The sequence below is a fragment of the Lipomyces tetrasporus genome, assembly GCF_029532465.1.
Source record: "Lipomyces tetrasporus strain NRRL Y-64009 chromosome Unknown POJ06scaffold_3, whole genome shotgun sequence".
NCBI lineage: Eukaryota > Fungi > Ascomycota > Lipomycetes > Lipomycetales > Lipomycetaceae > Lipomyces > Lipomyces tetrasporus.
The window spans coordinates 483,797-510,873 of record NW_026611598.1 but is presented as its reverse complement, the minus strand read 5'-3'; the positions used below and the strand labels follow the sequence as shown (position 1 = coordinate 510,873).

Below are 27,077 nucleotides of genomic sequence, written 5' to 3'. Positions count from 1 at the left end.
CTGCGAATCTAGAACCAATCCAATGTCAAGTCTACCACAATATTCGCAACCGTGCCTTTTCGTTCTCCATTGACTTACAGGATAAGTCTTGCGACGGGTACTGATTTAGTTTTACGAAATAGGAATAGCAGATTTCCAACGGGTTACGGTAGTGGCATTATGTTACCACGATAAAACTTTCGTTTCATTTGATGGTCATTAGATGGGGTTTATAGTACAATGTTATGAGCATTATTTTACAACTTTCGCTTAACGATACTCGTTCCAAGCGACTTCCCGAGTAGACTGGACTTGCCATTATCCTTTCGTCGCGCTAAAATTTTGTCCAGGCTCTTGACATGCTTCTTACCACTGCCTCCGTCGGTATTCTCGTCAGCATCTAATTGTCGCTTCTTGTCCTGGGGCTGTTGTTCTGCGTCTTTGGTCGCATTGCTAGCTGGGGCAAATCTCGACTTCAGCAATCCAATATCAAGTCCACCACCGCCGATACTCGTACCCTCTCCCTCATTCCGACCATCCTCATCCTTCGTACTGTCCGCACTACTCGAACCCGGACTTGAATTCTTCATGCCATTCTTGTTCGCCGCCCCCTTCACTTTCCTCAGCTCCCTAAACTCTTGCAGCCCGCGCTCGACCTCGTCCCGCACCTCGACCTCCCTTCTTCTTTCTCGCTCCTTGAGCCCCTCCAAAAACGAAATCTCATCTTCGTCTAACCGATGTAATCGATTCCGTTCGGCAACACCTTGTTCAAAATCTGCTTGTTTCTTGGCTAGATAATGATATCACGCTAGTTAGTAAATCCTAAGCGTTGAAAGACTGGACCAAGCATAAGATCGTCAAATTGAAGAAATACAGGGTGGGAATACCTTTATTTTCTTGTAAAATATCGTAGAGGGATCTATCCTCTTGTTGTTGGTTTTGCCGGGGGAGACCGAGACCGGAACGAGTGTGAGATACAGGCACGGAATTACTTGCGCTCGACGGCGAAGACCCTATTTGCCGGACGAAGCCTGATGACATTGCCAAAGTTAGAATATATCCATGTGATTGACCAGGCTGTTGTGAGAGAACGTAAAAATGACGGAGATTCCTGCCCCAGTGACTTTGAAAGTGCGCTGAGACGATTTGTCCGTCGAGCCGCATTCAGGAGTAAATCGGCCGCCACACGAGCACCCTACCCAATGTCAAGACGTCGTTTAGGTGGATGCACAGAGCATTGCATTACAAAACGTATTACATAAGATAGAAGGCTGTCTAATTAAATCGTCTTCAATGTACCGGTCTCAAAACTCTAGGCAAGTTAGTCTCGCTTGAATGTCGCGTGAGGTAAAGGCGACTTGTCTCCTTTGCATGGCGGTCCACTTGAAGACTTTGGCGTGATTACTTTGTCTTCCGTATGGATATTCAGATATATGTGCTGGCGGCCACTTCCTCGATTGTACGAATAGTAGTGGTGGCTAGTCCATGACTTATTGTGTTTAGATTCTGATGCAGGTGGTCAGGGTTTCACCCATTCCTGTCGCCATTGATGGCCACTTTGCAAATCAGACACCAGGCACCTGTCGCCAATTCAACGTTATTACATGATGCCACTAACATGCGTCTCCAGTATTTGACATCATGGCACGGCATCATTACTCGCCTCTTCGCACCGCAGAATCGCTAACCCACCAACGTTCGTGCCTGAAACTGTTCCCGAAACCGTCCACACACTCGGACACTCCGAGACTCGTGTCACTCAATGTTTCCAGTGCCAGCGCTCTGACAGTGTCAAACACATGTATGTCATCACAAGACAGCCGCAGATTTCGGGAGGACTCATCTACTACAACTAGTCAATGCGTGATGAAGATTAATAATGTCGCGGCAGGAACACGAGAGATTGATGTCGATAGTGGTGTCGATAGTGGTGTCGATGAAGCAAATGGACATACGTCCGTGGATTACGATAGTGTCATTGCTGTCATTCTGTCGGCAAACAAGCAAAGCGAGATGAGTATCTCTCGAAATCTCAGGGTCGACACTAGTTATGGGATGTGGGCGGGCAATATTGCTGGAGCACCACGGCGGAATGCGAGGACTCATGAGGTGAAACGTGGCAAGATAATTCAATATACACGAAAGGGTGAGCTCATCGACTTAGATGAAGTGACTCTGCGTCCGCTTCAACCGGTCGACAGCGTTAGCTTCAACACACTCTGTGTAATGGACTGCAGTAGTTTACCCAGAACGGACAACGATCTGGCGAGCATTGCAACTCAATTGGGCATAAACGATTACCCAGCAGATCTCGGAGCAAGCATATTAGAACCACAACAGTACTCGCGTTTCGACGAAGCCAAGTCTGACACTTTATGGCAGGTATTCTCTGATCCATGTGATACTAATGCAGACTACGCACAGTCCAATTTCAACAGCAATCGTTCCACTCGTCGAGGTTTTCAATGGATGATGAATTTAATCCATTTTTGCAAACATACTTCGATCCGTGCGATATTAATACAGACCCAGTGCAGTCCCTCTCATCTATCTGCAAAATACAACTAGTGCAAGAGCTCTTAGTACGGCCGTTAGAAGACACGAAACCTAGCTGGATGCAGTTGGATGAATACGCTACTGTAGAGTCTTTGACAGCTCCAGACGGGCTCACGGGAGTGTTGTACAACGACGAATATTTTCAGTCCTGTTAGAGCCACGCCATGTCGAGACAACAGAAATTGGAATACGTAAAGACATCCCAGTGCAGGGACGACTGTGAATTCCAATAACAGGAAATTATTGGAAATAGTATCAACTGCTGACGAATATGACAAGGTTTGTATGGATGGAGCGAACATCGGTTGCAGCTGGCATGATCTGACATTAGATCCTGTTTGATTTGCTTAACAAGTTAACATTGCCCACACTGTTTTCTGTCAGCTGTTTCGAAGGTTGTTCTGTAGATATCACGATAATTAGTTCATACAGTAGTTGGCCACCGATCCATGATTTCTACGCACGAAGATTTCTAATTTTTGTACCATACTTGTTTCTGCGGCGTCGGACTTTTTAAGCCCTGTTTAATGAATAATGATGTCCTCAGTAGTATTACTTGGTACCTCCTAAATTCTGAACATCGGCCATGCCTGGCCTACAAAAGCCCGAGCTTGAGGTGTGGGCTGTCGCATGACGGCGCGGTCATGTGCTGGAGCCGAATTGCGTGCGGCGCTAGCGGCTCGCACATCGGATCATTATCCATGACCAAATTATTCAACAGCGGACAATTCCACATCCAAGGGCAGTCTTCAGGACTGCTTGTACTATATATCTCGATCTGGAAGGCTCTAGTGTAAGCGAGATGGCGAATATAGACGACGACAACGACGAGGCGCCGTCCTTGGTCGAGGTTCAAACTGCCCTCCAAGATGCAATTGCCGAGGATGTCGAGCAGGTATGTAGAGTACAACTATCTTCTGTATGCGGGACGCCAACTCTTGTTTGGAACGATAAGAAAGTGCCGTTGACTATTGTCACCGGCTACCTCGGTGCTGGAAAATCGTGAGTTACCAGGAGAATGATCCATTTGATCTAGAGGCTAATCTACGTGTCGGGTAGCTGTCTACTAAATAACATTATGCGACAAACGAACAAGAAGATAGCGGTTATTATGAACGGTACAGTAGATAGCCCCTCAATATCAAGGGTACTGAACTAATTGCTTTATAGAGTTTGGAGACTGTGAGCACCTAATAACAATGTTTTGATCCATCCAACTTGCCCGCTAATATGAAAATTCAGCTGTTGACATAGAAAAATCCTTAACGGTATCGGACGGCTCGAAACATTACACGGAGTGGCTTGAGCTAGGAAATGGGTGCTTATGCTGCTCGGTCAAAGATAATGGTGTGGCAGCTCTTGAATCATTAATGGAGAAAAAAGGAAAATTTGATTATATTCTTTTAGAAACCACTGGATTAGCAGATCCTGGTATGTTTGTTTTGTGGATAGACGGATATGAAGCACGGCTACTGACGTAGGTAGGCCCCATAGCACAAATGTTCTGGCTTGATACGGCGCTGGCGTCGTCAATTTACTTGGACGGGATAATAACAGTCATTGATGCGGTGAACATTGTCAAGAACTTAGACGACACAGTGGTGGACATGCACCACCAGGAGGGCACAGAGAGTGGGATTACCGACCAAACTCCAGCCGATCTTGTCCCTACGTCAACCGCGTATACTCAAATTTCATACGCGGACATTATCATACTGAACAAATCCGATCTAGTAGATGATGGAACTCGTCGAAACATCTCAGAACGCATAGAAGGGATAAATTCGCTGGCTACGATCATCCCGACGACGTTCTCGAAGGTAGATAGTGTAGAAGACATATTAGATCTCTCGACGGTTAACAATGACTTGACGAGATGGGAGAACATAAAAGCCTTCAACTCGAAGGGCTTTCATGACCATGTGAGTAATGGTTGTCTTGGGACTTGATAGTTGCGTGTCCTAACAGTCATTAGCGTGTCACGACAATCACGCTTCCTTTGCCGGTGATGTCACAGGATTCTTACAAGGCGTTCGACAGATGGCTACAAAACCTATTATGGGAGGACATTGTCGACTCGCATAGAGTGGAAGTTCACAGGCTCAAAGCCAAGATTGTCCTTGATTCGGACGAAACATTCGTCATTCAAGGCGTGCGCGATACATACGACACTATCCCCGTATCAGAAACAGGCGGCTCTTCTGGAAAAGTAGTCATAATAGGGAAAGGGCTAGATTACGATATATTGCAACGGAGTTTATCGAAGATGGTCCTATGGACGAATCATAACTGCTATTGATGTAACAATAGAGCGATAATGACGAAATGTATTATTTACTGCAGATTGTAGCCGAATGAATGATTTACCCATGCCTCCGAACGCACAATATCATAGCACCTAAAATGACATTCTTAAGCATAGAACGACACTGTCTTCGATTTCCTCGACTGGACTTCTGTTATGGCCTCGACGAAGTCCTCATGCCTGATCTTGGACTGGCCGTTACGGAGCGCAATCATACCAGCTTCAACTGCAACGGCTTTCAATTGAGCACCATTGAACTCATCTGTGCTTCGGGCTAGTTCCTGCCAGTTGATAGAGTCATCGACTGTCATCTTTCGCGAGTGAATCTGCAGAATTCCAGCCCTAGTATCGTTAACAAGCATTTTACATCATTATGCTGTGGAGAAGCTCACCTCGCCTCTTCATTGGGCAGAGGAAACTCGATCTTTCTGTCCAAGCGACCACTGCGCAACAATGCCGGATCCAACACATCCACCCGGTTAGTAGCTGCTAGCACCTTAACCCGATCATCACTGCTGAAACCATCCAATTGATTCAGAAGTTCCAACATAGTTCTCTGAACCTCTCTGTCACCGGACTTGTCTGAATCGAATCGTTTAGTTCCCACGGCGTCCAGCTCGTCAATGAAGATAATAGCCGGTGCCTTCTCTTTCGCCAATGAGAAGGCGTCGCGGACAAGCTTGGCGCCATCACCGATAAACATCTGAACAAGCTGTGGGCCGGCGAGTTTAAGGAACGTGGCATTGGTCTGAGCAGCACAAGCTCGAGCAAGAAGCGTCTTACCGGTTCCCGGAGGCCCGTACATCAAAGCGCCTGTGTACATAGTTAGTTAGTACCCGATTCAAAATTAATGACCTCCGACAAACTCACCTTTTGGAGGCTTGATTCCGAGCTTCTTGAACTTGTCTGCTTGCTTCATTGGCAGAACCACAGCTTCAACCAATTCCTCGATCTGTTTATCTAAACCACCAATATCCGCATACGTTTCCGTTGGCTTCTCATCCACCTCCATAGCCTTTACTCTGCTATCATACTCAGCAGGTAGAGTATCGAGAACCAAATATGAGTCCTTATTGACGCCGATGAGGTCCCCCGGCTTAAGATTTTCCGGGTCAACCAATCCGATGAGTGGCAAGAAGATGGTCTGTCGCGTCGACGTCTTGATGACTGCCGACTTTCCAACTCTCGTAGCGTCTAAGTCAATATTGGCACCCTCCTCAAGATCTTCGCTGTTGGGATCCATATTAAGAATCTCGACGACATTACCAACGAGATACGGCAATACCCGGTTATTCTCAATCTTCTCCTGATTCTCCTTGATCCGCTCCCCCATAACCTTCTTCTCGTGCGTAAGACGTTGATATTCCGATCTAAGAACCTTAATATCGTTCTCGAGGAGGCGCCGACGGTTGATGATATCAGCTGTGGATGAATGAAGAATTTCCTGCGCGATTTCATCTTCCTCGACCTTCTTGGCTCCTGAGGCATCCCCCATGATGGCGTCGTTGGTAGGCTCGAGCGCCTCAAGTTCCTCTAACGTTGCCATTAAATACTAGTGCCAATTTCAAGTCTATATTATCTAGAAATGTGAGAGAAATCGCTCCGATGAGTCCGATGTGTATGTGATACTGATTACTGTCAACGTCGTGTGAATGTCATCTTTGTCGGGATGATTAAGACTTGCATTGATATTGACACGAAACCCTTGGGGTGAATGGGTTAGGGCTTTAACGAAAGTGATCACAGCAAGCCAACTTCAGACATTGCTGTCTTCACACTCCATCTATTCTCGTCATAAGACTGGCGATTCAATTCCGACCGCGATACGCAGCCACATACCTCCATGTCAGATCAGATCACGCTCATTACATTCAAGGCGGGACGAGTCGACTTCAACCCGCCGTCTAAGCATCTCAAGCCACTACCGCAAAAGGGCAAGATCACGCTCTCGCGCTCTAGCGACGAGGAGGCCCCTCTATTATCATTCGTCTGGGAACCAAGAGGATCATCTAAAGACGATCCGTCAGTCGAACGAGATGAACTCATGATTTTCCCCGGCGAGGCGGAATGGCTGCCTGTTAGCACATGCAAGACCGGACGAGTGTACGTACTCAAGTTCAACAGTTCGAGCCAACGATCGTTCTTCTGGCTGCAGGATCCACCCGCCGGAGATAAACTAGACGAAATCAGCGAGGGCGATCTGAAGATTGCAACACGGATCAATACACTACTAGAAGACGTGTTTGCTGATGAAGTTGATATTACGGAGGATGCCAACGAGCCAACGGCACCGAATGGCGGTGACGTAGAAATGGCTGATTCAGCGTCACCGAGTAATAACGCCACCACACAGTGAGTTGAAGCTTTCTTCGTTGTATAATTTGTCATATAGTTGCATTGGTTATCTTTAGGTTGTACGTGGTCAGATGGATGATTATCTGCACGAGTAACTTGTATAATGTGTTCTTGGTTGAATTGGAGAATGTGTCCGTTTGCCCGGTTTTTGGCAGCAGCATGAGAGCGGATGGTCTATTTCATATCTTCTGCAATTGCTTTTCATGCTTGTTCAGTCTTATTAATATATTATCATTCTTTCTACGAAGAACTCCAAACTTGACGAACTTGCTTCGATCGATTGTTATTCCTTCAGGTGAAAGCGGATCAGCGACGAATTCGGCAGCAATACCGGCATCCATAGCGCCAATCCTTAGCATCACCGATGCAATAGCTCCTTCTCAGATCGTATCATATGTGTCTTCGCTAGACGAATCGGATCCCAAACTGGCGAATCTCTGCAATTTCCTTCCCGCCGAGATCCCTCACAACAAGTCTGAATTGCTTCGCGTTCTTCAGTCTGCACAGTTTCTTCAAGGACTGAATAGTTTAAGTACTACATTGCATTCTTCGGAGGGGTATAATGTGGGACAGCTTGTATCGCAAGAGCTAGGAATGCCGTATCGCGGAGAAGGAATCGAGGGATTCTTGAGAGGTGTACTCGAAGCTATTCGTGAGGAAGAGCATCCAGATACTAACGATGATGGAGACGCAGGGATGCAGGAATAGAGTCAAGATGACGCACCTAGCTATGTTCTATGACTATGTAAGGATGACGATTTCGCTAGGCAGATTGTATAATGCATCAAATTTAACCATTACCAACACCAGCATATATATTAGATCATACAAATCACCTTCATCAAAAATCATAGACATATATCTTATCTCTATTACTTCTTCGCTTTGTTGAACAGATGGTCTAAAGCCGCGTAATTAATTTTCTTCGAGAAGGCCTTCTTTTGGAGCATAGCCTTTGCACTCTCAGCCGGAGTTTCTGGTAGATTTTCCGTCGTTGAATCTCGTGGTTTGTTGCGCTTACGTTTTCGTGGAACTCGCACTATTCCAGCTTTCTGATCGGCCTCCAACTTGATTTGCTTCAGCTCCTGTTCTTTCAGATAGTCTTGGTTAAGATCCATCCATAGTTTGGACTTAACTTCAACCTCCTTCTCGGAAAGCATGAAAGATTGAATCTCGTCATCATCCACGTCCGAAAGATGCTCTGGATCGTCATCAAAATCTCGCTTAGATGCTGCGCTAGTACTATCCGCCCTTATCAACTCAGATAGCTTCTGGAAACTTTGATCTTTTAACGTAGCGTCCAGATCTTGAGCAACTTCTTTTTCTGCTTCTTCATTATCATCGCCTATGTGTGCGTCCGCATCCGCGGCCTCCAGCTTCGCCTCATGCTCCCTCTGTTCAGCCAATTCTCGCTTTCGATGTTTCGTGAACGACGGTGGGTCAGCTTCTGACTCTATATTGGTACCTCGAAAATCTTGCACCGTCAGCGCACCAGCCGCCGTCAATTTAAACTCGTCCAAACGCCTTTGAATTGTGTCCTCCGCAACCTTCGCCACGTGAACAATCTCTGCCTTGCTTCTCCTAAAATTGTTCATTCGCGCTGCAACTAATATACAAGCTCCAGCAACGCCTGCGGGCCGTCGACCTTGGTGCAACCAATCCTTTCCCATTCGCTGGACTAGTCGGACCGCGTCATTCATAACTTTACGAGTCTCCGGACCGAACTCAAGTTTCACCGCAAATCGCTGAATGTAGATGGACGGATCAATCAACGGAATCTTCTTAATCTGGAGCACCTTGACTAATTTAAGATAGGTGGCACCGATTGCGAATACGCTTACTTGTAGCAAGTCCGCAAAGTCGATGAGCATATGTGTAGTCTCTTGCTGTCTGCATGCGACGTATAAGCACGCTGCGACCACATACTGAGATCTGCGACCCTGCACAAAGTTTTGTGTAACTGCGAGCTGAAACCATCTGTTGGCGGCTTCTCCAATGAACTCCGGAAGCTTCAGCGCATGAGCAAGGTTCATGATACGTCGTTTGCCTACATTGAACGCGTCAATATGAAGTTTGGATCACCCAACACTATTGCACATACCATTTGCAAATGTCTGTTCTCTAGATTCCCAGGAGCCATTCTTTCTAAAACCACCACCGCCTCGCGCATATGCTATTCATTTCATGGTCAGATTGTGCCAGCACTAACAACCTAGTAACAAACATCACTCACATTGGTGCTCCCCTATGAAGCTGCCATGAACCATTGCAGCACCACTCGTAGTTTCACCGAATGTGACTTCGGCAACAATCTGCGAATCCTCAAGAACAGCAGCGCAATTGGTGCAGCATATATCGCCCGCGCCGTTGTCCTCTATCGAGGTGCCCTTGCAATATGGGCAAACAGCTCTCGCAGGCATCGTTCAATGATACTCTACCGTTGCTTGCTAACAATAAAATATGTCTCCGTGTATCGTAGACAATAGTGTATAAACCAAACCAGATATTCGTTCGCGTAGAGACGGGAATATTATTCAGAATAGCGCGTTCTCCATATGAGAAACATTAGCTCCGAGGCATTGCGGCTGGGACATTCCGATTACCGCGCGAATATCTGAGCTTCCGGCGTAAACCTGAGCACGGAGCACTTGGTGGCGACCAAGGTCAAGGGTTGTTCTATGAGCATTAGGGCATCTGGTGTAGTTGGTTATCACATCCGCTTAGCATGCGGGAGGTCCCCGGTTCGATTCCGGTGTTGTCCAGATGAAATTTTTTTTCTTTTAATTTTCTGCATCATTACAAAGCAATCCCGCTGAGTGTAGGTCAGCCAAGAAGGCTATGATATCGTTGCTGAGAGACAGTTAACAGAGAAGAATACTTGTAGTTCTTCATGCACATACTAATACACATTAGATACCCCTTAAATCACGCCATGATTATACCCAAAATCATAAATAAACAAATGCATCCCATGTTATACATAAAATAAAATCTCAATCTGGCAGTAACCAAAAAATCATAAATGCGCGCCTCAAATGTTAACTCATAGCTCTACAAATGTACAGAACTCCTGATGCTACATTCCCTGATCAAACACTTCCTTATTTAACTTCAATTTCATCAACAACTGCCTTCCGCGCATCTCCGGATGTGCTATTGAGAAAATAATATCATTACCGGTTCTTCCAGTGGCGTTGACATAGCCATGCTTTTCATTGTCCGGGTCGTCATGGTAAACTTGACTCCTCAAAAGCCTGACATCTGCGCCAACAATTATCTGCTTCTTATCGCCAGAATCCACGCTCCTAACCTCCACGAAATTGTTATCAAAGGCTACAATATATGGTTTGGAAAAGGCCACAGACCGAGCCGTGCATTCCAGTTTAATGTACGCTGAACGCGATGGTTGGCCGTACTGGTCGCAAAAAATGCAATACGTGCTGTAGCATAGTAGGAACTCTTGTTGTGCAATTCGAAAAATACCGAGAGGCTTTGTCTTGCCCGTTTTTGGCAACTTCCGGAGGAAATCATTGTTCGTGGAATCTGGGATTGGAATTTGCACTGGCGTTCGTATAGGAAGCGGCATAAATTCAAAGTCTATGCTTTTGTCAGCTTTGGTTCCAGGTACAGATCAAGCCGCACTTGCCTTGGCCAGCATGAAGGACAATCGACTTTTTCAGCACCGTGACGTCGGATACCTGCTTTTGTACAGGTACAGATTCCGTCTCACGAGCGATGTCCACAGCAGCTAGACACCGTCCGGTACCGTTCACGTCTTTCCGCATTAGAAAAACTCGATCTAGACGCACATAATCGTCGTCTAACTTGACATCTGATTCACCAAAATCACATAACTTCCCGGCAACTGGCTCGAAAATTTTCAACGTCGTTACAGTGTCATCGGCACTCCCGAGAATACTGGAATCTTTCTTGAATCCGACGATTATCGTTCGACCACGTAGCACGCCAACGCTGAATCCAGTGAATTCGTAGCGGCTAATTTGTTGAGGAGTCAACGAGATTCTTTCGTGCTGTGTCCCTCGGCGAGCTAGCCACTCCTCTATCCGCTTACTGGGATGCATTGTAGGACTAACACCAGCGATCTCCATAGGATTGGCTGCTAACAACGCTTCAATATCATAAGCCATCAATGTCTTATTGGCAAGTATAACCGCGATACCAAACTCTGGCAAAATATGAATCTGTTTAACTTTCGTTAGACTCAATATTGGAACCCAGAATCGTGGACTGCTGCCGTCGGACAAGTAGACACCCCAGTCGCATCCAACAAGGGCGTACGGTTTTCTTACTGATGCCTGCATGTACGCGGTCACGCTGCGATTCACCGACGCACGCGCGCCCAAATCATCAGGATAAAATGTTGCCGCGCAGTTGACATTAGAGTTGATCAGCACATGGAGCGACTGCTTTGCCGCCTCACCGATATCAAACTCTGCATCTCTCAGAGCACGTTCAACAACACCAACAGTCGACTGGACCGGTATCTCAGGTATCTTGTCTTCGCTGCCGTATCCAAACGCGAGATCCGAAATGACTTCAAGGCAGAACGGCTCGGCTCGGAACGACTGCATGCGAACCGCAAATCCACGTTTGGCTGTCTCAATACACTTGCACCACTCTCGGCGATCGTTAGCTGAAGCAACATAGAGTGTATATCGCGAGCCTTTACGTCCGAGGTGTTCCAGTCGGAACGGATACAATTTGTCGACGTCGTCGTCTTTCGAATTCAGCGTAGCTTCAGCTTTCTCCTTTAGCTCTTCTGGCGATTGCGGCATCGAGGATCGATTGTTGAGAATGGGTGCCAAATTAGCTTGGCTCTTGGACCGCATATGGAATCTTGCATTGACTGGGGAATCATTATTTGACACCAGAACCAAGAGGTCAATCGGGATCGGATGGTGCACAATATCAAAATTCGGCCGCGACCCCGTTGACACGTTCGCAATCAAGAGATAGTTGTCCAGTAAAATGAGGTATCTAGAATGTCGCATGTGGCCTTCCATTTTGACCGTCACCCGCCCTTGATGCACGAGCTGTCGCGACTTTGCATTGAGATAGAGGTTCACCTCTAATTTTCTGTCTGTGAATTTAATCGTCTCCTCCAAGTCCCGCAGAGCATACCGTTGCTGGCCCTCAGCATATCGCGCCTGGAATCCGAGGATGACGCTATTCATTTTATCCAGCACCTCCTTAAGTTTCTGTCCCTCGTAGATCGGCGGATTCGTTTCGTCACGAATTCGCTTTAGTAGCAATGGGTATCGGATCAATCGTAGCCACACCGCACCGTATTCATCGCGTGACTGATTCTTATAATCTTTATCAAATTGCTGAAACGCTGGATCGCGGGCCGCTTCTAATTTATATTGCCTTTTTGCATCCTCCAGAATTGAGGCGTACAATTCGTAAGACTTCTGCACTGTAAGAAGCCAGTCATGGAAAATATCGCCGACTCCATTAATGACCGGATTAGATGCCTGGCGGACGAGTAGTGGACCGTAAAGACACTCAGTGTTAATCCTGAGAAGTTCGTTTGTTGCTGCCCACAAATCTTTCGCAACAGGCTTATCCCGGAAATTGACCACAAATCTGCGAAGTTCTTCGAGATAGTTGTGCTCGCCTTGGATGATTTCGAAGATGACACTTTGGCGAATGACTTCTTTCTTTGGAAGACTACGCAGCACCTCGATCGGAACTATGGCAGACCAGTCGCTCGCGTTCAGAAAGTCGTTGGTGACCTGAGGCACAGCTCGCGGTAGGCTCCGCAATGTCCTGGAACACTTGAGGGAGTAGCATTGCCACGCAACCAACTCTTCTTCAGAATGAACCTGTGTTGAATAGCATCCTTTACCAGCCAGCACTGTTAACACTCCAGACAAAGAAGCCAACCGAGCAATATATGCTGATTCATAGTCCTGCGGAACTCGCACATGAATAGCATCAGGTTTATCCATAACTCCATGAATTATAAACGACGCGATCGCTGCACTGGCATTCTCGTCTGCGGTCGAGTTCCGCAAAGTTGGAATCCAATGTGTGAACAAGCCGCGGATCAGCTCTACAAGCTCACTTTCCCGCATGACATTTGCCTCACGCGCCATTACCCGTCGCACCCACATATACAGTTGCGAAAGTAGCCAAGGTTGTTCACAAGATCTGTAACCTCGCGATCCCATAGTCTGCTTGCCAAAACCCGACTGCAACAGTGGTGTTCTCAACGTCTCCGGAGGCGCTTCTGATGGGAGATTCGGTGATGAGTCTGGGAGCTCTGTTGGTAATCCTAAACGCATCATCACTCCTGTATCAGCATGTGTGGAAGTAGCCGATTCCGCTGGAGACTGCGGACGTGATGGCTGCACCGCAAGAGTCGGTTGATCATTAATGGTTGATCGAAGTCGCAGTGGCTCTGTCGGTGGAACGATACCGTACATTTCCTCGTCAATCACTTGTGGATTAAAATCATCGACGTCCTCGGCATTGAGCACATTCTCGTCTCCAGATTGATCATGCAGATATTCGTTATCCTGCAGCTGCACCCGATACCCCTGATATTCCTGATCCGGCAGCGGCTGTTGCTGTTGGAACGGCTGCGACACCTGTCTCTGCTGTGACCGCAGGTCGCCATCCGCCTGCAACGGGACACGACCTGTCGTGTTCGCACGCACGGGCTGTAGACCTGCACCGAGAGCGCTCACATCAGGTCTGCCAACTCCACCCAGAGAGGACCACGAAGACCACTTTTGCAGAGCCGCGGATCTCGAGATCCCCGCTTCCCCGCGTTCCGAGTATCTAATAGAACCATACGGGGTGAAATGCTGCGGTGGCTTCGGTGGAGTTGAAGTGCCGCTTTCCGCAAACGATGGCGACCTGGGCTCGGGCGTGGAATATGAAAATGCGTCTGACGACTGTGAGTATGATCGGTCATCAAACGAGAATCGGTCGCTATAACCGCCGTCGTGATCGTCAGATAAATCCTCGAACGGGACTCCATGTTGCGGTGGTACGGGAGAATTGTCGAGAGAGTAATGTTCACCGTCCAGTTCATCGTCGCTCTCCAAGTTGAGACCAGGATCTGGAGCAGGAATATATCCGACATTCGTAAGCAAATCCAGCGGACTGCATGCATGTGGCACATTAGACAGTGGCGTATTAATGTCGAAATTGTCCGAATCTTCTGTATACGATGTAGACAGAAATGTGGACGAGAACGGTGAGATATTTCCAGGCGCAAGGGGGGAATTACGCGCTGGCGATTGTGAGTCTCTGATGGGAGACCGCGACGGCGAGTTGGACGCCGATATCGAACCAGAAACTGTGGATGACCGCGTCGTATTGATGATCAGGCTGAGTGAGGGTAGCGGAGAGTTCTGGCGAACATACGATGAATCGCCTTGAGGCTCGTATGCTAATGGGTTTAAATCACCGTCCGGCACATATGAAGACGTTGACGATCGTAGCAGTTGATGTCGTTCGACTGCAGGTGACGAATGAGAATCTGGGGACCGCAGGATCTCATGTGGCAGCGGTGGACGCGTAGTCGGTCGTGTGATCGACTTGTTCCGCTGCATTGTCAAGTGTCTCGAAAACGTATTAACATCGTTGCTCCGATGTTGTTGTGCTCGGGCCTGTGGCTGCGGCTCGGGTATCCCAGACTGAGAAATGAGCGGCGGGGAACTTCGAGTTTGAACGACTAGCGCAGATGGAGGAGGCGGCCGCACCGGCGACGAAGCGCGCTGGACAGGACCAGGCGTGATCTCCATTTCAGGTCTCCTACCCGAATTTGCGCGTCCCAAATCCCACCGTGAGGAATACGAGTTGTCCGCATAGTGGTCGTAGTCGGTGCTAGGCGGCGACGTTGAAAATATCGAGATATTGCTGTAATCCACTGTTTGAGCCTCCAAGATCCGATCGAACACGTCTCTCCTTGGATGTATACTTGGCTCCTGTTCCACATCAGTAGTGTACTGTAATTATCAGTAGCACAATATATCGTACCCGCGGTAAAGGACTCGCTTTCACAGATGGCGCCGGAGTCGACGCAGGAGTGCTCACAATTCCACCGTACCTACTGAACTCGCCCCTGTCTGGTGCGGGAGGTAACGAAAATTCGGCACGCATGCTATCTCTCGGGTTGCGCAGCTCATGCAGAGGGACTTTCGGGGGTAAAGCAGGCCGCTCATCACTGTTGTTAATCATTGCGGCGCGCGACGAGGGTAATAGATGAGGAGGCGGGCGTGGAGGAACGCGCGGGGTATGTTGAGATGGTGGGCTGGTATACATGTTACTATAGCCATCCCAGCTCATCGCGAATCTGACTTGTGGCGAGTGCGGTGATCCGTTTAGTAGTTGGATCGTGAGTCTCTGGTGCGTACGCTATTGTCGCGTTCCTGGGCGGACCTGAACACCAAGCATACGGTTGGTACAAGGCCCTGATATCGACATTCAACGTCACATATTTTGCTTTACCAAATTTTACCCAGTCCTATAATCTATAACGAGTTGGAAACTGTCCAGAAGGATCTTTGTAGCGACAATACTAGAAGATTTGCTTTTCTGCCTGACAAGTGTATCGGGGGGATTTCGAGGAACCGTTGCTTTATTTTTGCAATTACTCGCAAGGGCTTCACTTATCCTGTTCGACCAGCAATTGCAAATCGAATTGGTGCAATTACAACCTACAATACCATTCTACGCGGTGCGTATCACGATACCATGATTTAGTGAGCGAATTGCACCGTATCGCTCTCTACGCAACTATGTTATGACAACTTAAACGTTAAATCGCTCAATTGTATTTCATCACCAATTTCGCACTCTTATGTTTCTCAGCAAAGCAACGCACGTTCAACATTCATATTCACACTCTCAAATCCGTTTAATTTTCTCGCAATACCTGCGACGTTATCACAGACGACATCCAATAGCTAGATGGAGAAGTGACGAAGTCGTCTAGGTGGAAATACCAATGACACCTACATCGCATTAATTAAACGTTTGATCGATGAAAATAACAGAATTACAGGACAACGTACCGCAAGCAGGTCGAGGACCAGCGTTACCAGTCTTAAGAGAGTCAGGGTGTCCGCCCTTGCCGAGATCGTCAGTGCCACCGTGGATGACGATCGTTCGGCCAAGCACGCTCTGCGGTCCGATCAAAGTGATGAAGCTGTCAGAAGTCGAGCCTTTGGCATTACCTTCAGCGTCGGTAGTGACGTTGCCGAGGTCACCGACGTGGCGGACCTCGTCGGTCGGAGCACCATGGGTCTTGCCGAACGGGTTGAAGTGGCCGCCGGCAGAAGTGCAGCCGTTGGTGTTGTCACCGAATTCGTGGACGTGGAAACCACGAAGGGCGTTAGCGTCATTCCCCTTGATGTCCCAGCTGATGGTAGTGGGAGAGCCCTCGGCGGTCTGCACGAAGGTAACAGTGCCAGAGACGGTGGAGTCTCCCCGGAGAACAGCGACTGCGATTCGCGTTAGTTTATTGGTTTTGGAGCTCCGATACCCAATTGATCATTTGGCTTAAAAGTTGGATGAGCACCAGCGGGATGGCGCTGGATTGGATATGGAGACACCTTTTTTCATAGTCGTCATACCCAATGCCATGTCTCCCGCCTTAATTCTCATCGATTCAAAGGAACCAAGTCAATCATCGTAATCAGTTGCAAAGTACACATACCAGCCTTAACCATTGTGATGATAGTTGAATTGAATTGAATTGCGATGCAATAAAATGCGACTGGGTGAAACGATCGGTGTGAATGCAGAGAGAGAGACCTACAGAGAAAGGGTTCTGACTGATTAGAGCGGATTTCGTCAGCGAGGCACCCCGCGCAATGGCCTATGCCGTCACTACTCGCCCAGTTTCCGCGGCATTCGGCCGACCCGGTTGAAAATTATCATTAGTGCGCGACTATTACGGCACAGCTCCCCATAAACTTCCGCAGCTGAAGCAATCGCATACGTAAGGGTTAGGGCTGTCGGAGCTCGCTGGACCGCGACGAATCGGCGGCCGAATAGAGCAAGTATTGACTAGTGTAAGCAGGAACCGTCTAAGCCACGAATTCAAATCGTCGGCTATTCGATCACGCGGGTTGATGACACGCTGTGCTGTTTGTTATTGACAGGGCAGATGTGTCCAAGGCAGCAGACGGCTAAACGTGACAGAATGTTCCAACCATGTCTTCAGATCTGATCGCCAGACAGTAGATTCGACTTCTTCTGAATTACTGAGTACTGACATGGAGACTGACAAATACACTGTTGATTCTTGATAGTGAGTTGTTGCTGACAGGTAAAGTCTGACCCGGATATTGATCGAAAAAAAAGACCGAAACTCCACGATACCCACAGGCAGAAAAAGTTAAACGTTGCCATATCTGAGAGCATGAAATCATATATTTTTCATCAAACACAACTTTTTCGTTACCTCGTCCAAAAACTTTTTTATAACGTCAACTGTAAAAAAAATTTCATACCAAAAAAAATGCAATATGATACTCTGGACTAGTCCTCATCCGGCGTGACATCGCCATACTCCCAAATTCCTTTGCGCTCCCTCTTCGCGTCTTCAACAACCTTTCTGAGATCCGCAACTTCCTTAGATCCAACATAGCTCCTCTCAACACTCCGTCGGAGCGCCTTATCAGATGGGATATACACCCACCCCTCTTCCGCTAGTTTGGTGTTAATGCTCTTGTCGATATCGCTCGCCTCGAAAAGCGTAGTCAGCGCCGCGCCGTCGGCACTTCCGTCTACAATCGCTACCAGTTTCTGAGGCGCACTGCCAGATCCGAGGAGCGTCTCGGGAGTCGAGACGACAATGTCGTAGAAGTAGTTCACAGCATCGTCGAGGTAGTCATCCTGGAACTCTGGCCACTTGACCAACGACAGCTTTCCGGTCTTTGCAAGTGCGGGGATACCTGAGAGTGTGGGCGAAAACTCCGATGGCAAAGTTCGTAGCTTGGTGAGTGGAGCGGAAGTGACTGTCAGTCCGAAGTCGATTGATGTGAGACTGGCTTGCTTGCGCGAGTTGTCGTAGTGTGTCACTCGGAACCGGCCGAGGGATTTAGTGCCTGGGATCGGGTATACAACAAGGTCGTTGATGCGGGGACGATTGGTGAGCGCAATCGGAGGTTGAGCTGTTACTGTACTCGTAAGCGTAGCAAGCTTACCAATGCCTATTCTGAAGTTAGTCTTGATCGCTTACAACACTCATGCGAACTCGTACTGTCATTCAGAACAATGTAGACGAAAGAACCATCAGACTCGACATTAGTGACGACCACATTAAGGTACTCCTTCTTTCTCGCCGCGCCCTCGGCTGCCACCGTAACCGGCATTTCGACGGGCTTAGCCTTGCCCTTGTCGTCCTTCCATACACCTTTTTTTGCAGCCTGAGCCGCCTCTTCTGCATCGCGGAACTGGCTCAAGACGGCGGCCTCCTGGGCAGAATATTCATCGAGTCTGGCAAGTCCCTCGTCCAACAACGTCTTCGCAAACGTATCCTTGGTGCCCGGAACGTGCAACAATCCAAAAAAGCCGCCCGAGCGATCAGCATGCGTAACGTCAACCTCGACATCCCGCTGCAACAACCTGCGCGATGTGAATTCTTGCGCTTCCTCGCCAAACGGCTCCGACTTCTCAGACACAACGCCTGTGCCTGCACCGGGGCCCGTCATTGCGACACGAGGAGTCGCTACGCCGGCGAGGATGAACCTGATTCGTGCGTTGTCGCGCGGTAAAAGCAGCCGCAATCTGCTACCAGAGTTGACGAACTCAACAATAGCCGGAACACGTTTCTGACGCATGAGCGAAGGCAGGAACGCGGACGCTCTGGCATGAGATTCGGAAGCATTGACAATGCGCTCAGCGGGCAGCGCAACGCCAGAGTGGAAACCTTTCTTTGCCTTGATGGCAGCTTCCTCCTTCTCAAGCAGCTCGTCCCAAATCGGACTCCGATCTTCGACTTGGTCTTTGCGGTGCCTGATAACGGTCGCGTATCCATTCTCAACCAATATGGCCGCGAGATCGGACGAGCCAGTAGACTGACCGGCAGCTCTCGCGAGCTCCACTGTCGCCATATCGCGCTCCTCGAACTGCTCCGACTTTGGCCGTGTATGTAGAATAACAACCTTAACATGCTTGCCAATCGTTTTCTTTCTCACAAACTCACGCGCAGCATTGACATACGAGGCCTGCTTAGAGTCGGCCTGTCTCGGTCCCCGAACACTCGCCAGCTGGACAACCTTCTCGTCACCGTTCTTCATCCTCAATGAGAGTGTGTCGGCTGATATCACACGTCCAACCGTCGCCGTGAAGGATTTCTCCGACTCGGCACCTCCCTTCACAGCTTGCACAGCGACACCGTGCCATAAGTTAATACCCTTTGCCTTCGCGGTCTGTTCGGCCGCACGAAGCTTGCTCATGTTCGCCGCACCGAGGAAGTTGCTCTGCCAGTCGCTTACAACGGCTAATCCGCTCTCGAGCAGCCTTTCCGCGATATTACCGGCCGGATGCAACACGATGCCGATCAGTACGCCCTGATTCGACGTACCGAGGACCTCGACCTTGACGTTGCGTTGAAGCAAACGGGCCTCGACGTAGAACTTTGCGACGTCACCAAGCGGCTCTCCAGGCTCGGCCGCAGCATCGGTTGTCGAAGGGGATCGCGGAGCGCGAACACCGGCAATCAGAAGCGGGACTTGGACGTGCTGGCCAGGAAGCATAAACCTGACAAGTGCTCGGTCGCCATTAATAATGCGCTCGACGATGGCATCAATTTGCTGGCTCCGGTACTTGCCCGCAAATTCGGCCGGAACATCGTAAAACGATTTGTAGGTATCGACCTTGGGGGCCCAGAGACCAAGCGCGTTTTCCTTGGCTGCCGCCTCGAGCGAGCGGTACTTCTCGAGGAGCTCGTTGGGCTCGGTGGACTCTTTGGCAGTTGGTTGGCGGACGCGAACGGAACCAGCGGAGATCAATTGCTCATTGACGGAGACCTTGTTGGGCAGGTAGACGATACCGTATTCCCGGTTTGTAGTCGGGACGGTGTAGAAAACCTCGCATTGCACCACTTGGCCGACTAGCTGAAGACGAAGCTGCTCGCGGGATTGGAAAGCGAAAGGCTGTGACTGTTAGAAAAATAGGCGCGACAATGGAAGACAACGAAATGGCTGACTGCAGACGCGGAGGCAGCAAATACGTGCCATCCATGCGGTCGTTTTTCCGCTTGCCTATAGCCACGGCTCGGATTTCTTGTGTGGATGTAGTAATTTGCTCAAATGCTCTCACGCCTATCAGTTCCTCGGCAAACGGGCTCATTCGCGCGAACGAGCCAGCCAAATCAAATGAACATACCTCATCGCCTTCGTCTCTCTTTAGACGAGGAGCAGAAACGTAGGCCAGCGAGAATGTGCGCTCGGCAGGTACTTGTCCCGGCTGTGGGGGGCGTACGGTCGTGAGCTGGAGTGTGTCGCCTGACAGGGCAGACTTGACCTTAGCGGCGAACAACGGAGCCATGGCTGCTTTAACTAAACCGGAGGAGGAGTCGTAGAGGGCACTACGGGACGTAGAAAAATACGAAAACACGACAGATCACAGACGTAAGAATGCGGATAGATAGAGGCCGAGGAGGATCAGTGATGTCAGTTATTATGGAGGTGAAGGTACTGTGGCGCGACCGAGCTCGGCCACGTGTGCACTTACCTCCGATGGACCACTATTGTCGAAACATACTGTTGGTCATGCGACACAGGCCAATCGGCATTCGATATCATGTATATAAAAACAAAGAGTTGCATCTTGAATTATTGATGAACAGTACGAGCTGACAAGGAAACAAATCAGGAACTTGCCCCGTTGCCCATATGGCGTCGTGGTAGAATTGGGAAGGCCCTTGGTGGTGATTTGCACTCACGTTTCCAGCAGCCAGGCACGCTACTCGATCTGCCCGGACTGTTCAGAGCCGTAGTATTATTGTCTTATCTGCATATTGACTCTTGTTCGTGACTTAGCTCTCATAGGATGATTGCGCTTAATGATACATAAGCTGCGTCCGTAGACGGTGACCGCACTCAGAGTTCTAAGTGAGACGAGCGGCAGTTGTTATTCGCGTTGTCAGGAGGGCGAATAGCATCAAGGCAGCTATCATTAACTAAACCCGCTTGTTAGAATTAAAATTTAAGCCCGAGTTGCTCGGCGGAAGAAGGTGGATTCGGTCAGATCCGGCTGTTGGCAAGACGATCGACCACGTCAGGAGTTATTGAGCAATGATGTTGCAGATTGAAACGGGTGTATTATATTTATACATTTGAAATGAATAATAAAGGGATAACTTACCGTGCGATGCGGATTAAACGCGCCGCAAAGTGCGAGGCAACTTCCAGCCGCTCTTCACTGACTGACTTAGTTGATCGTGGGGCGCAGTGTGCTTGTTGAAGGGCCAGTCTATGATGCCTCGGAAGTGTCCCGATAGCCGCATAGCTGTCGAATACGTATGCCAGTACAGGAATCCATATCCGCTCAGACAGCGCACAATTCTAATTACGACGCCGATGCTTGCACTAATCTCTCTCCGGAATTCTGTTTTATGTATGAGTATGCAACACCGCACAATAATTCATAGGTCTCCCAAGATGGCACTGAAAGCCGAGAATCTTCGAGCCGCCAGCCGCACACCGTGTGGTCTCGCGCCATCGATGCAATTAAGCCTCAACCGTCTAAGCAGCAAGAGAGTGCCGAAAAGTACGCTGGTGACGGAGTATACTATAGGGATAGGGTTATATGTGGAGCGGCTCGCGGTGCTGCGCCTCACTGGGCCCCGCCAGACTGCCTCATTCGCATTGGCGCGAGTTCGTCATCTACCCGGAGTTATGTTGGTAGAGCTTGGACGACTCGTGCGCCGCTTTCATGAGTGCCCTTATTTCGAACATTGGCCACCAAAACAAGAATGAAGCCGCAGGGCGTGTGTGTGTTTGTGCGGCGGACGGGATGTAGCCCTAACCCTCTAAGCGGCATCCACGAGGCCGAGCCGCCCGCGCCGCGCCCGCCGCCCTTCTCATGCGCTCTTCGCCGCTTTTTCTTCGCTGCGACCTCCTAACTCCACCACACACTCCAGCCGTCAACCTGCGTGCGTCTCTCTCGTCAGCGAATTCCATCTCTTTTGAAGAATCCGCCATCACGCTCACAGCTGAATGGCCCATCTGAGTGAATACCAGGGCGCCATCGCCTTGCTTGACCTCGATCGTGGGTCGGCAACCTCTACCGCCGCACAACAGCGTCAGTCGCCTCAGCACCACCACGCGCCGCTCCCCCGCATCGTCATGCCCGAAGACGATCCCCAGGATGACCGGCGGGCAACTCGCCATCGTAACCGTACCTCCATCGCAGACCTTCTGTCCGATTCCAACGAGCGCGACCAACAGCAGCAAAATGGCCACCTGCAGCCTCCGCACATATACACAAACAGCGCAAACCCGCCGATCGACACTCAGCTGCTGTCCCCCATGTCCACCGTCTCAGCCGCGTCTCCATCTGCCATGTCGACCATCTCAAACTCGTCCGCTGGCTCGTTCTCGTCGGCTGCAACGTCGGTGTCCGGTGTGTCGTCAGCGGCTTATGCTTACGTGCAGTCGCCCGTGTCCCCTATTGTCCCGCACCAACAGCTCACGTCCCAACCGCAACAGCTGTCGCTTCCATCGCTGCCATCCGTCATCCATCCAGACGGCGGATACAGACATCATGCCACTGATCCCGCGCTCTCGGGCGTCATCCCTGCCAATCCTGTCCGCACCGGCGCGAATGCAAACGCAGAGTACCACCAAGCCAGCGCTCCTTCCCAGGGACAGCAGGCATCCTCCTCTGGCCACAGCGTCAAGCGTGAGAAGGCCTCGTCCTCTAATGCATCCGCGGGCTCGCCCAGTGCGTCGTCCGGACAGACTCCGTCTGCGTCGCGGCCATACAAATGCCCGCATGCCGGCTGCAAATGGACATTTGCGCGCCACTCGGACCAGCGACGACATCTTCGGTCGCACTACTCTCCAAACTTCCACTGCCCATACTGGCGGACTGACCCAACCTGCCATCGCAACGGTGGCGCGTTCAACAGGTTAGACGTACTCAAGCGCCATTTAAGACTAGTCCACTTTGTTCAGCTCAAGGACACGGACGCAGGATGGTGCCGACTGTGTCAGAAGATGTTTGCGTCGCCAAGGGTATTTGTTGAGCACTGTGAAAAGTGTGCAGATTCGGTGCAACCGACAGAATGGAAGAAGAGTGCCGTGGAAGGCGAGCCAATGCCGCCTGGTATGCCGTCCGAGCGGGCGTGAGCCATCTTTTCTCTTCGTTTTTTCGTTCTTGCAATTTCAAGCCAAAACAGCTTTGCTTTAATTGTGGCATGGATCTGTTTGCGGTCTTTTGTGATGTTCTTTCCAGGTTTCTGCCGCACAGGTGTAAAGTTAGGTTATCGATTATTGTACTGCGAGTGTTTAACTCGCTAATAACTATAATTTGTCGGTGAGATTTAAGTAATCTCCTCTAGGACTTCTCTCTTGTACATTTTAGTTTTGTCATGAGTTCAGTTTTGTTGCGTGACCAGGCTGTCGTGATATCGGGATTGTATTTTTTTTGTGGTATTAACGTTTTTAAATGCGATATGATTATTAGCTTATCATTTCTGTGCTGTAAGAGAACAACAACAACTGGGTGCAAGCCGCTTTCCTTGCGGCCCGATTCATCTCGTGTCGATCTCGTGTTAAGGCAAGCGGCTTCGATGAGCTTGGGTCTTGGACCACGCGAAAGGCGAAATGCGCAGCATACATTCAGCACGGCGAGATGCACAACGCTTATTACAACGATCATGGCGGGGCCCGGATGAATATGATCCAGAGGCATCAATCGTTTTGCGCCCTGTTCACAGTTTTTTTTGCTCCATGACCTCCGTACGAAGCTGTGTGGAGACGCGCTATACATTGGCTGTCCGACGACCTATTTGTAGAATGTATATATCGCTCTCAAAACCGACATGGATTGGCATTATAGTTGGCAACTTGGGGCTGCCGCGTGGCCTGACATGTCTGCGGTTAGGGTTGTTGTTGTTCTGTGGCCGGGACGCGTGGTTGCTTTCGCGTGTGGTGCGATCACTGACTCTAGCAGTACTCGATCATCTCTGGTTGTTATACTTGCAACGTCGTGTTGCAGCAGTGGTTAGGCGCGATAGGCGTGCTATCTGGTTTACGGATCGCGTTGCTAGATATCAGATCCCCACCACGGCCACGTCCAGTGTGGATGGCATGAGACTGTGTTTTGCATGATCTCACCCCTGTTGACAATCACGTTTTGCGAAATCGGCACTAGTGGCTTACATCTGTTGGATGACAAGAACGCGTTTGTGGCCATCGGCACGGCACGCTTATGGATTCGGCTGGCAATAATAAGCTCATCAGGGATAGCTGACGACGTGAGGGTTACGGGCCCCCTTGCTGCTGTCCTGCCCTGGTGTCGGCGCCCGTCCGCGCCCGTCCACGCCCGACCGCTACGTTGCGAACTTGACTCCGCGCTCGTCAATACTATGATACTTACCAAAATTCACCGCACAGTTCTTGTCAGCAGCCAGTATCTGGACACCATTGTCGGCATCGTCACAAAATATTCCCACAAAAAATACCCATCAGTTATTTGCAAATCTCGCCCGTCGATATTAGAGCATGCTCTGCATTAAAGTTCATGGCGCGGCGCGGTGGCGTTAAATATGTTGTTTGCATATTACCTAATCCAGTATAGCAGGCACAGCAGGATCCCTCCCCCAACGCGCAGGCCACCGGGACTAAGCAAGGGCATTACAACTTCTGCCACTCGTAATTCTAAATTCACTAGCCGTAGTGGTTGACTTTGTATATTTTGGACCCCCCGGTGAACGGAGTGGGTTTCCATTTTTTTTTATTTTCGCACAGTCTTGTATATTTATATTTTCTCCTTAATAGGCAGGGGGCGCGCAAGTTCGTGTTTTGAATTACAATCGATAGCGCGCAACAAACACGTCTAGGCGTGATTGCAACATCTCGAGGCTCGACATAATTGATTCCGGGCCGAATATTAGTTACTTTACACACTTAGCTAGACGGTAAGACTGGCTGCCAGCAACATAAAATTAATAAATGAGGGGTATGTCGTTCTTTGTTTCGTGTTTCAAGTTTATACAAGCGGACAACTAACTCACTCGAACAGAATACAAGGTCGTGGTGCTAGGCGCCGGCGGAGTTGGCAAATCTGCGTTATCAGGTTCGTGTCATCGTGTCACGGCGTGCTGCAGAAAAATTACTCTTGGATGGATTGATCACTAACCCCAATCCAGTGCAATTCTCACAGGGCATTTTCCTCGACTCGTACGATCCGACGATAGAAGACTCGTACTGCAAGCAAGTCGACGTCGACGGCCGGCCATGCATGCTTGAAATCCTCGACACGGCAGGAGTCGAGCAATTCACCGCCATGCGAGAGCTTTACATAAAGAACGGCCAAGGCTTCCTTCTCGTCTACAGCGTGACGGATCGGTCTAGTTTGTTGGAATTGTCAAAGTTGTATGAGCAGGTGTGCAGAATCAAAGGGACAACGACAGTGCCGATTGTGCTGGCGGGCAATAAATGCGATTTAGCCCATGCTCGGACAGTGCCGTTTCAAGAAGCAAAGCACTTGGCCCACAAGTGGGGCACCAACTCGTTCTATGAGGTGAGTTTCTTCGAAGACTACTACTTTGCATTTCATAAGCTAGGACAGGCGGACGTGCTGACGAGTTTAGACGTCGGCGAGAACGGGTGTGCATGTCAACGATATCTTCGTCGACGTCGTCAGGCAAATCCAGCGGCGAGATTCTGCGTCGAGCTCGTCCAACGCGTCAACCCACTCCGCCAGCCGCGTGCCCACCCCGACAGAGAAACACAGGCACACCCACTCCGCCGCCAGTACTATTGGCGGCTACGAAACAGACCGCCGCTGGTCATCGAAGCGGAGTAGCGGCAAGCACAGCGAGGCGGGCTTGTCGACTACATACTCCAAACATAAGCAGAAGAAGAAAAAAGCAGGCGGACTGTGTGTGATTTTGTGAATGTTTACACTGTATTTTTCTTTTGATTTATTCCACCACGCTCCTTTTATGTTTGGGCTTCTGCATCTGACCCGTTCGACATTTGTTCATGGTTTATGTCACGCTCTACAATCAGCAGAGCTGACCCCACGCTCCTTAATTCGAGACGATACTGGTTCGACATGATACCGGTTCACTCGTCTACGCCTGGCGGACAACTTTCCACTCCTTCAAGGTTGTCTGCGGCAAATTTTTTGGTGCCGTCCCATACAGCCGACCCACCCTCCTCCCCGGCTCATGCCGGCGGACGCGGACCGGCCACGACTTGTCATGATATTACGCTCCTTAACGATGGGACAATACGCTCTTTAACGATTGGTGTTTATGATATGTAGTTGACACCCCAACGCTCCTGTATGCCGGTTATGTGGGGATATATGATACGATATAAACGCGAAATAAGATGTGGTCGATGATAGATATCACTTGGAATGACGGTTTTTTAGATCTTGTTGTATAGTCGACTTGCGATTGGTGTTTTGCTTATGCTGCGGAAACGCGGTTTACATGAATTTTATCAGAACGTTGATGTAAGTGTATGTTGCTTGTGTTTTGTTTTGTAAGTGTATGTTGCTTGTGTTTGGTGCGTGGGAAATTGGGAATACTTGCTTTTTTTATTTTGCCGGTCCGTCTATTTTCACAACGGCCGATCAACGAGTTAGAAGTCCAATGAATGCAGTACATGTATACTTTATGTTGCTTATCAAATGTTGCTCGATCGTTAGT

General features: G+C 49.4%; 11 protein-coding genes and 1 non-coding gene across 12 annotated transcripts; 6 read left to right on the top strand and 6 right to left on the bottom strand.

Moving 5' to 3' along the window:
* Nucleotides 1-93: 93 nt before the first annotated feature.
* On the bottom strand, nucleotides 94-1,511 carry POJ06DRAFT_247951 (N-terminal domain of NEFA-interacting nuclear protein NIP30-domain-containing protein). Its single transcript, XM_056186961.1, has 2 exons — nucleotides 867-1,511; nucleotides 94-769 (listed from the first exon to the last, which is right to left on the bottom strand). The coding sequence occupies exons 1-2, from the start codon at nucleotides 1,141-1,143 to the stop codon at nucleotides 237-239; spliced, it is 810 nt and encodes a 269-aa protein (XP_056045266.1). The 5' UTR covers nucleotides 1,144-1,511; the 3' UTR covers nucleotides 94-236.
* Nucleotides 1,512-1,620: 109 nt separating this feature from the next.
* POJ06DRAFT_236474 (uncharacterized protein) lies at nucleotides 1,621-2,690 on the top strand (the record flags this gene model as incomplete). The annotated part of the gene is made up of 2 exons (XM_056185901.1): nucleotides 1,621-2,361; nucleotides 2,418-2,690. The coding sequence occupies 2 exons, from the start codon at nucleotides 1,621-1,623 to the stop codon at nucleotides 2,688-2,690; spliced, it is 1,014 nt and encodes a 337-aa protein (XP_056045265.1).
* Nucleotides 2,691-3,180: 490 nt separating this feature from the next.
* Nucleotides 3,181-4,861, top strand: POJ06DRAFT_247947 (CobW/HypB/UreG, nucleotide-binding domain-containing protein). The gene is made up of 7 exons (XM_056186960.1): nucleotides 3,181-3,429; nucleotides 3,481-3,537; nucleotides 3,595-3,653; nucleotides 3,706-3,717; nucleotides 3,778-3,966; nucleotides 4,021-4,457; nucleotides 4,511-4,861. Exons 1-7 carry the CDS (start codon nucleotides 3,338-3,340, stop codon nucleotides 4,832-4,834), a joined length of 1,170 nt encoding a protein of 389 aa, XP_056045264.1. The 5' UTR covers nucleotides 3,181-3,337; the 3' UTR covers nucleotides 4,835-4,861.
* POJ06DRAFT_247944 (P-loop containing nucleoside triphosphate hydrolase protein) lies at nucleotides 4,862-6,500 on the bottom strand. The gene is made up of 3 exons (XM_056186959.1): nucleotides 5,711-6,500; nucleotides 5,233-5,653; nucleotides 4,862-5,182 (listed from the first exon to the last, which is right to left on the bottom strand). Exons 1-3 carry the CDS (start codon nucleotides 6,384-6,386, stop codon nucleotides 4,948-4,950), a joined length of 1,332 nt encoding a protein of 443 aa, XP_056045263.1. The 5' UTR covers nucleotides 6,387-6,500; the 3' UTR covers nucleotides 4,862-4,947.
* Nucleotides 6,501-7,997, top strand: POJ06DRAFT_247943 (proteasome complex subunit Rpn13 ubiquitin receptor-domain-containing protein). The gene is made up of 2 exons (XM_056186958.1): nucleotides 6,501-7,192; nucleotides 7,444-7,997. Exons 1-2 carry the CDS (start codon nucleotides 6,684-6,686, stop codon nucleotides 7,901-7,903), a joined length of 969 nt encoding a protein of 322 aa, XP_056045262.1. The 5' UTR covers nucleotides 6,501-6,683; the 3' UTR covers nucleotides 7,904-7,997.
* On the bottom strand, nucleotides 7,998-9,742 carry POJ06DRAFT_247941 (Brf1-like TBP-binding domain-containing protein). The gene is made up of 3 exons (XM_056186957.1): nucleotides 9,429-9,742; nucleotides 9,297-9,368; nucleotides 7,998-9,242 (listed from the first exon to the last, which is right to left on the bottom strand). Exons 1-3 carry the CDS (start codon nucleotides 9,613-9,615, stop codon nucleotides 8,068-8,070), a joined length of 1,434 nt encoding a protein of 477 aa, XP_056045261.1. The 5' UTR covers nucleotides 9,616-9,742; the 3' UTR covers nucleotides 7,998-8,067.
* A 141-nt stretch (nucleotides 9,743-9,883) lies between these two features.
* Nucleotides 9,884-9,957, top strand: POJ06DRAFT_t33. Its single transcript has one exon. It is a non-coding gene; the product is annotated as a tRNA-Ala (tRNA).
* POJ06DRAFT_247938 (CNH domain-containing protein) lies at nucleotides 9,890-15,798 on the bottom strand. Its single transcript, XM_056186956.1, has 3 exons — nucleotides 15,209-15,798; nucleotides 10,842-15,156; nucleotides 9,890-10,792 (listed from the first exon to the last, which is right to left on the bottom strand). The coding sequence occupies exons 1-3, from the start codon at nucleotides 15,515-15,517 to the stop codon at nucleotides 10,272-10,274; spliced, it is 5,145 nt and encodes a 1,714-aa protein (XP_056045260.1). The 5' UTR covers nucleotides 15,518-15,798; the 3' UTR covers nucleotides 9,890-10,271.
* A 364-nt stretch (nucleotides 15,799-16,162) lies between these two features.
* On the bottom strand, nucleotides 16,163-16,902 carry POJ06DRAFT_266421 (superoxide dismutase; the record flags this gene model as incomplete). Its single annotated transcript, XM_056189151.1, has 3 exons — nucleotides 16,163-16,185; nucleotides 16,246-16,674; nucleotides 16,890-16,902. The coding sequence occupies 3 exons, from the start codon at nucleotides 16,900-16,902 to the stop codon at nucleotides 16,163-16,165; spliced, it is 465 nt and encodes a 154-aa protein (XP_056045259.1).
* Nucleotides 16,903-17,292: 390 nt separating this feature from the next.
* Nucleotides 17,293-21,195, bottom strand: POJ06DRAFT_71423 (uncharacterized protein). Its single transcript, XM_056191453.1, has 3 exons — nucleotides 20,570-21,195; nucleotides 18,441-20,337; nucleotides 17,293-18,390 (listed from the first exon to the last, which is right to left on the bottom strand). Exons 1-3 carry the CDS (start codon nucleotides 20,729-20,731, stop codon nucleotides 17,717-17,719), a joined length of 2,733 nt encoding a protein of 910 aa, XP_056045258.1. The 5' UTR covers nucleotides 20,732-21,195; the 3' UTR covers nucleotides 17,293-17,716.
* A 1,108-nt stretch (nucleotides 21,196-22,303) lies between these two features.
* Nucleotides 22,304-23,877, top strand: POJ06DRAFT_247926 (uncharacterized protein). Its single transcript, XM_056186955.1, has one exon. It carries the CDS (start codon nucleotides 22,405-22,407, stop codon nucleotides 23,536-23,538), a length of 1,134 nt encoding a protein of 377 aa, XP_056045257.1. The 5' UTR covers nucleotides 22,304-22,404; the 3' UTR covers nucleotides 23,539-23,877.
* A 1,376-nt stretch (nucleotides 23,878-25,253) lies between these two features.
* POJ06DRAFT_71333 (P-loop containing nucleoside triphosphate hydrolase protein) lies at nucleotides 25,254-26,668 on the top strand. Its single transcript, XM_056191450.1, has 4 exons — nucleotides 25,254-25,372; nucleotides 25,436-25,489; nucleotides 25,563-25,936; nucleotides 26,007-26,668. The coding sequence occupies exons 1-4, from the start codon at nucleotides 25,366-25,368 to the stop codon at nucleotides 26,310-26,312; spliced, it is 741 nt and encodes a 246-aa protein (XP_056045256.1). The 5' UTR covers nucleotides 25,254-25,365; the 3' UTR covers nucleotides 26,313-26,668.
* Nucleotides 26,669-27,077: the final 409 nt, after the last annotated feature.

Excerpts from the sequence above, each read along its gene's own strand:
- POJ06DRAFT_71333 (XM_056191450.1), top strand. Across the intron at positions 25,490-25,562 it reads TGGCAAATCTGCGTTATCAG|TGCAATTCTCACAGGGCATT; the intron begins GTTCGTGTCATC and ends ACCCCAATCCAG. Across the intron at positions 25,937-26,006 it reads GCACCAACTCGTTCTATGAG|ACGTCGGCGAGAACGGGTGT; the intron begins GTGAGTTTCTTC and ends TGACGAGTTTAG.
- POJ06DRAFT_247938 (XM_056186956.1), bottom strand. The coding sequence starts at position 15,517 with ATGAGCTGGGATGGCTATAGTAACATGTATACCAGCCCACCATCTCAA. Across the intron at positions 15,157-15,208 it reads AAGCGAGTCCTTTACCGCGG|GAGCCAAGTATACATCCAAG; the intron begins GTACGATATATT and ends GATGTGGAACAG. Across the intron at positions 10,793-10,841 it reads TGTCCTTCATGCTGGCCAAG|ACTTTGAATTTATGCCGCTT; the intron begins GCAAGTGCGGCT and ends ACAAAAGCATAG.
- POJ06DRAFT_247943 (XM_056186958.1), top strand. The coding sequence starts at position 6,684 with ATGTCAGATCAGATCACGCTCATTACATTCAAGGCGGGACGAGTCGAC. Across the intron at positions 7,193-7,443 it reads AGTAATAACGCCACCACACA|AACTCCAAACTTGACGAACT; the intron begins GTGAGTTGAAGC and ends CTTTCTACGAAG.
- POJ06DRAFT_247941 (XM_056186957.1), bottom strand. The coding sequence starts at position 9,615 with ATGCCTGCGAGAGCTGTTTGCCCATATTGCAAGGGCACCTCGATAGAG. Across the intron at positions 9,369-9,428 it reads CTTCATAGGGGAGCACCAAT|CATATGCGCGAGGCGGTGGT; the intron begins GTGAGTGATGTT and ends TGAAATGAATAG. Across the intron at positions 9,243-9,296 it reads AGAACAGACATTTGCAAATG|GCAAACGACGTATCATGAAC; the intron begins GTATGTGCAATA and ends CGTTCAATGTAG.
- POJ06DRAFT_247926 (XM_056186955.1), top strand. The coding sequence starts at position 22,405 with ATGGCCCATCTGAGTGAATACCAGGGCGCCATCGCCTTGCTTGACCTC.
- POJ06DRAFT_247944 (XM_056186959.1), bottom strand. The coding sequence starts at position 6,386 with ATGGCAACGTTAGAGGAACTTGAGGCGCTCGAGCCTACCAACGACGCC. Across the intron at positions 5,654-5,710 it reads CGGAATCAAGCCTCCAAAAG|GCGCTTTGATGTACGGGCCT; the intron begins GTGAGTTTGTCG and ends CTATGTACACAG. Across the intron at positions 5,183-5,232 it reads CTGCCCAATGAAGAGGCGAG|GGCTGGAATTCTGCAGATTC; the intron begins GTGAGCTTCTCC and ends TAACGATACTAG.
- POJ06DRAFT_247947 (XM_056186960.1), top strand. The coding sequence starts at position 3,338 with ATGGCGAATATAGACGACGACAACGACGAGGCGCCGTCCTTGGTCGAG. Across the intron at positions 3,430-3,480 it reads ATTGCCGAGGATGTCGAGCA|GAACGATAAGAAAGTGCCGT; the intron begins GGTATGTAGAGT and ends AACTCTTGTTTG. Across the intron at positions 4,458-4,510 it reads CGAAGGGCTTTCATGACCAT|CGTGTCACGACAATCACGCT; the intron begins GTGAGTAATGGT and ends AACAGTCATTAG.
- POJ06DRAFT_247951 (XM_056186961.1), bottom strand. The coding sequence starts at position 1,143 with ATGCGGCTCGACGGACAAATCGTCTCAGCGCACTTTCAAAGTCACTGG. Across the intron at positions 770-866 it reads TATTTTACAAGAAAATAAAG|CCAAGAAACAAGCAGATTTT; the intron begins GTATTCCCACCC and ends ATCATTATCTAG.
- POJ06DRAFT_71423 (XM_056191453.1), bottom strand. The coding sequence starts at position 20,731 with ATGGCTCCGTTGTTCGCCGCTAAGGTCAAGTCTGCCCTGTCAGGCGAC. Across the intron at positions 20,338-20,569 it reads AGAGAGACGAAGGCGATGAG|CCTTTCGCTTTCCAATCCCG; the intron begins GTATGTTCATTT and ends TAACAGTCACAG. Across the intron at positions 18,391-18,440 it reads CTACATTGTTCTGAATGACA|GCATTGGTAAGCTTGCTACG; the intron begins GTACGAGTTCGC and ends ACTTCAGAATAG.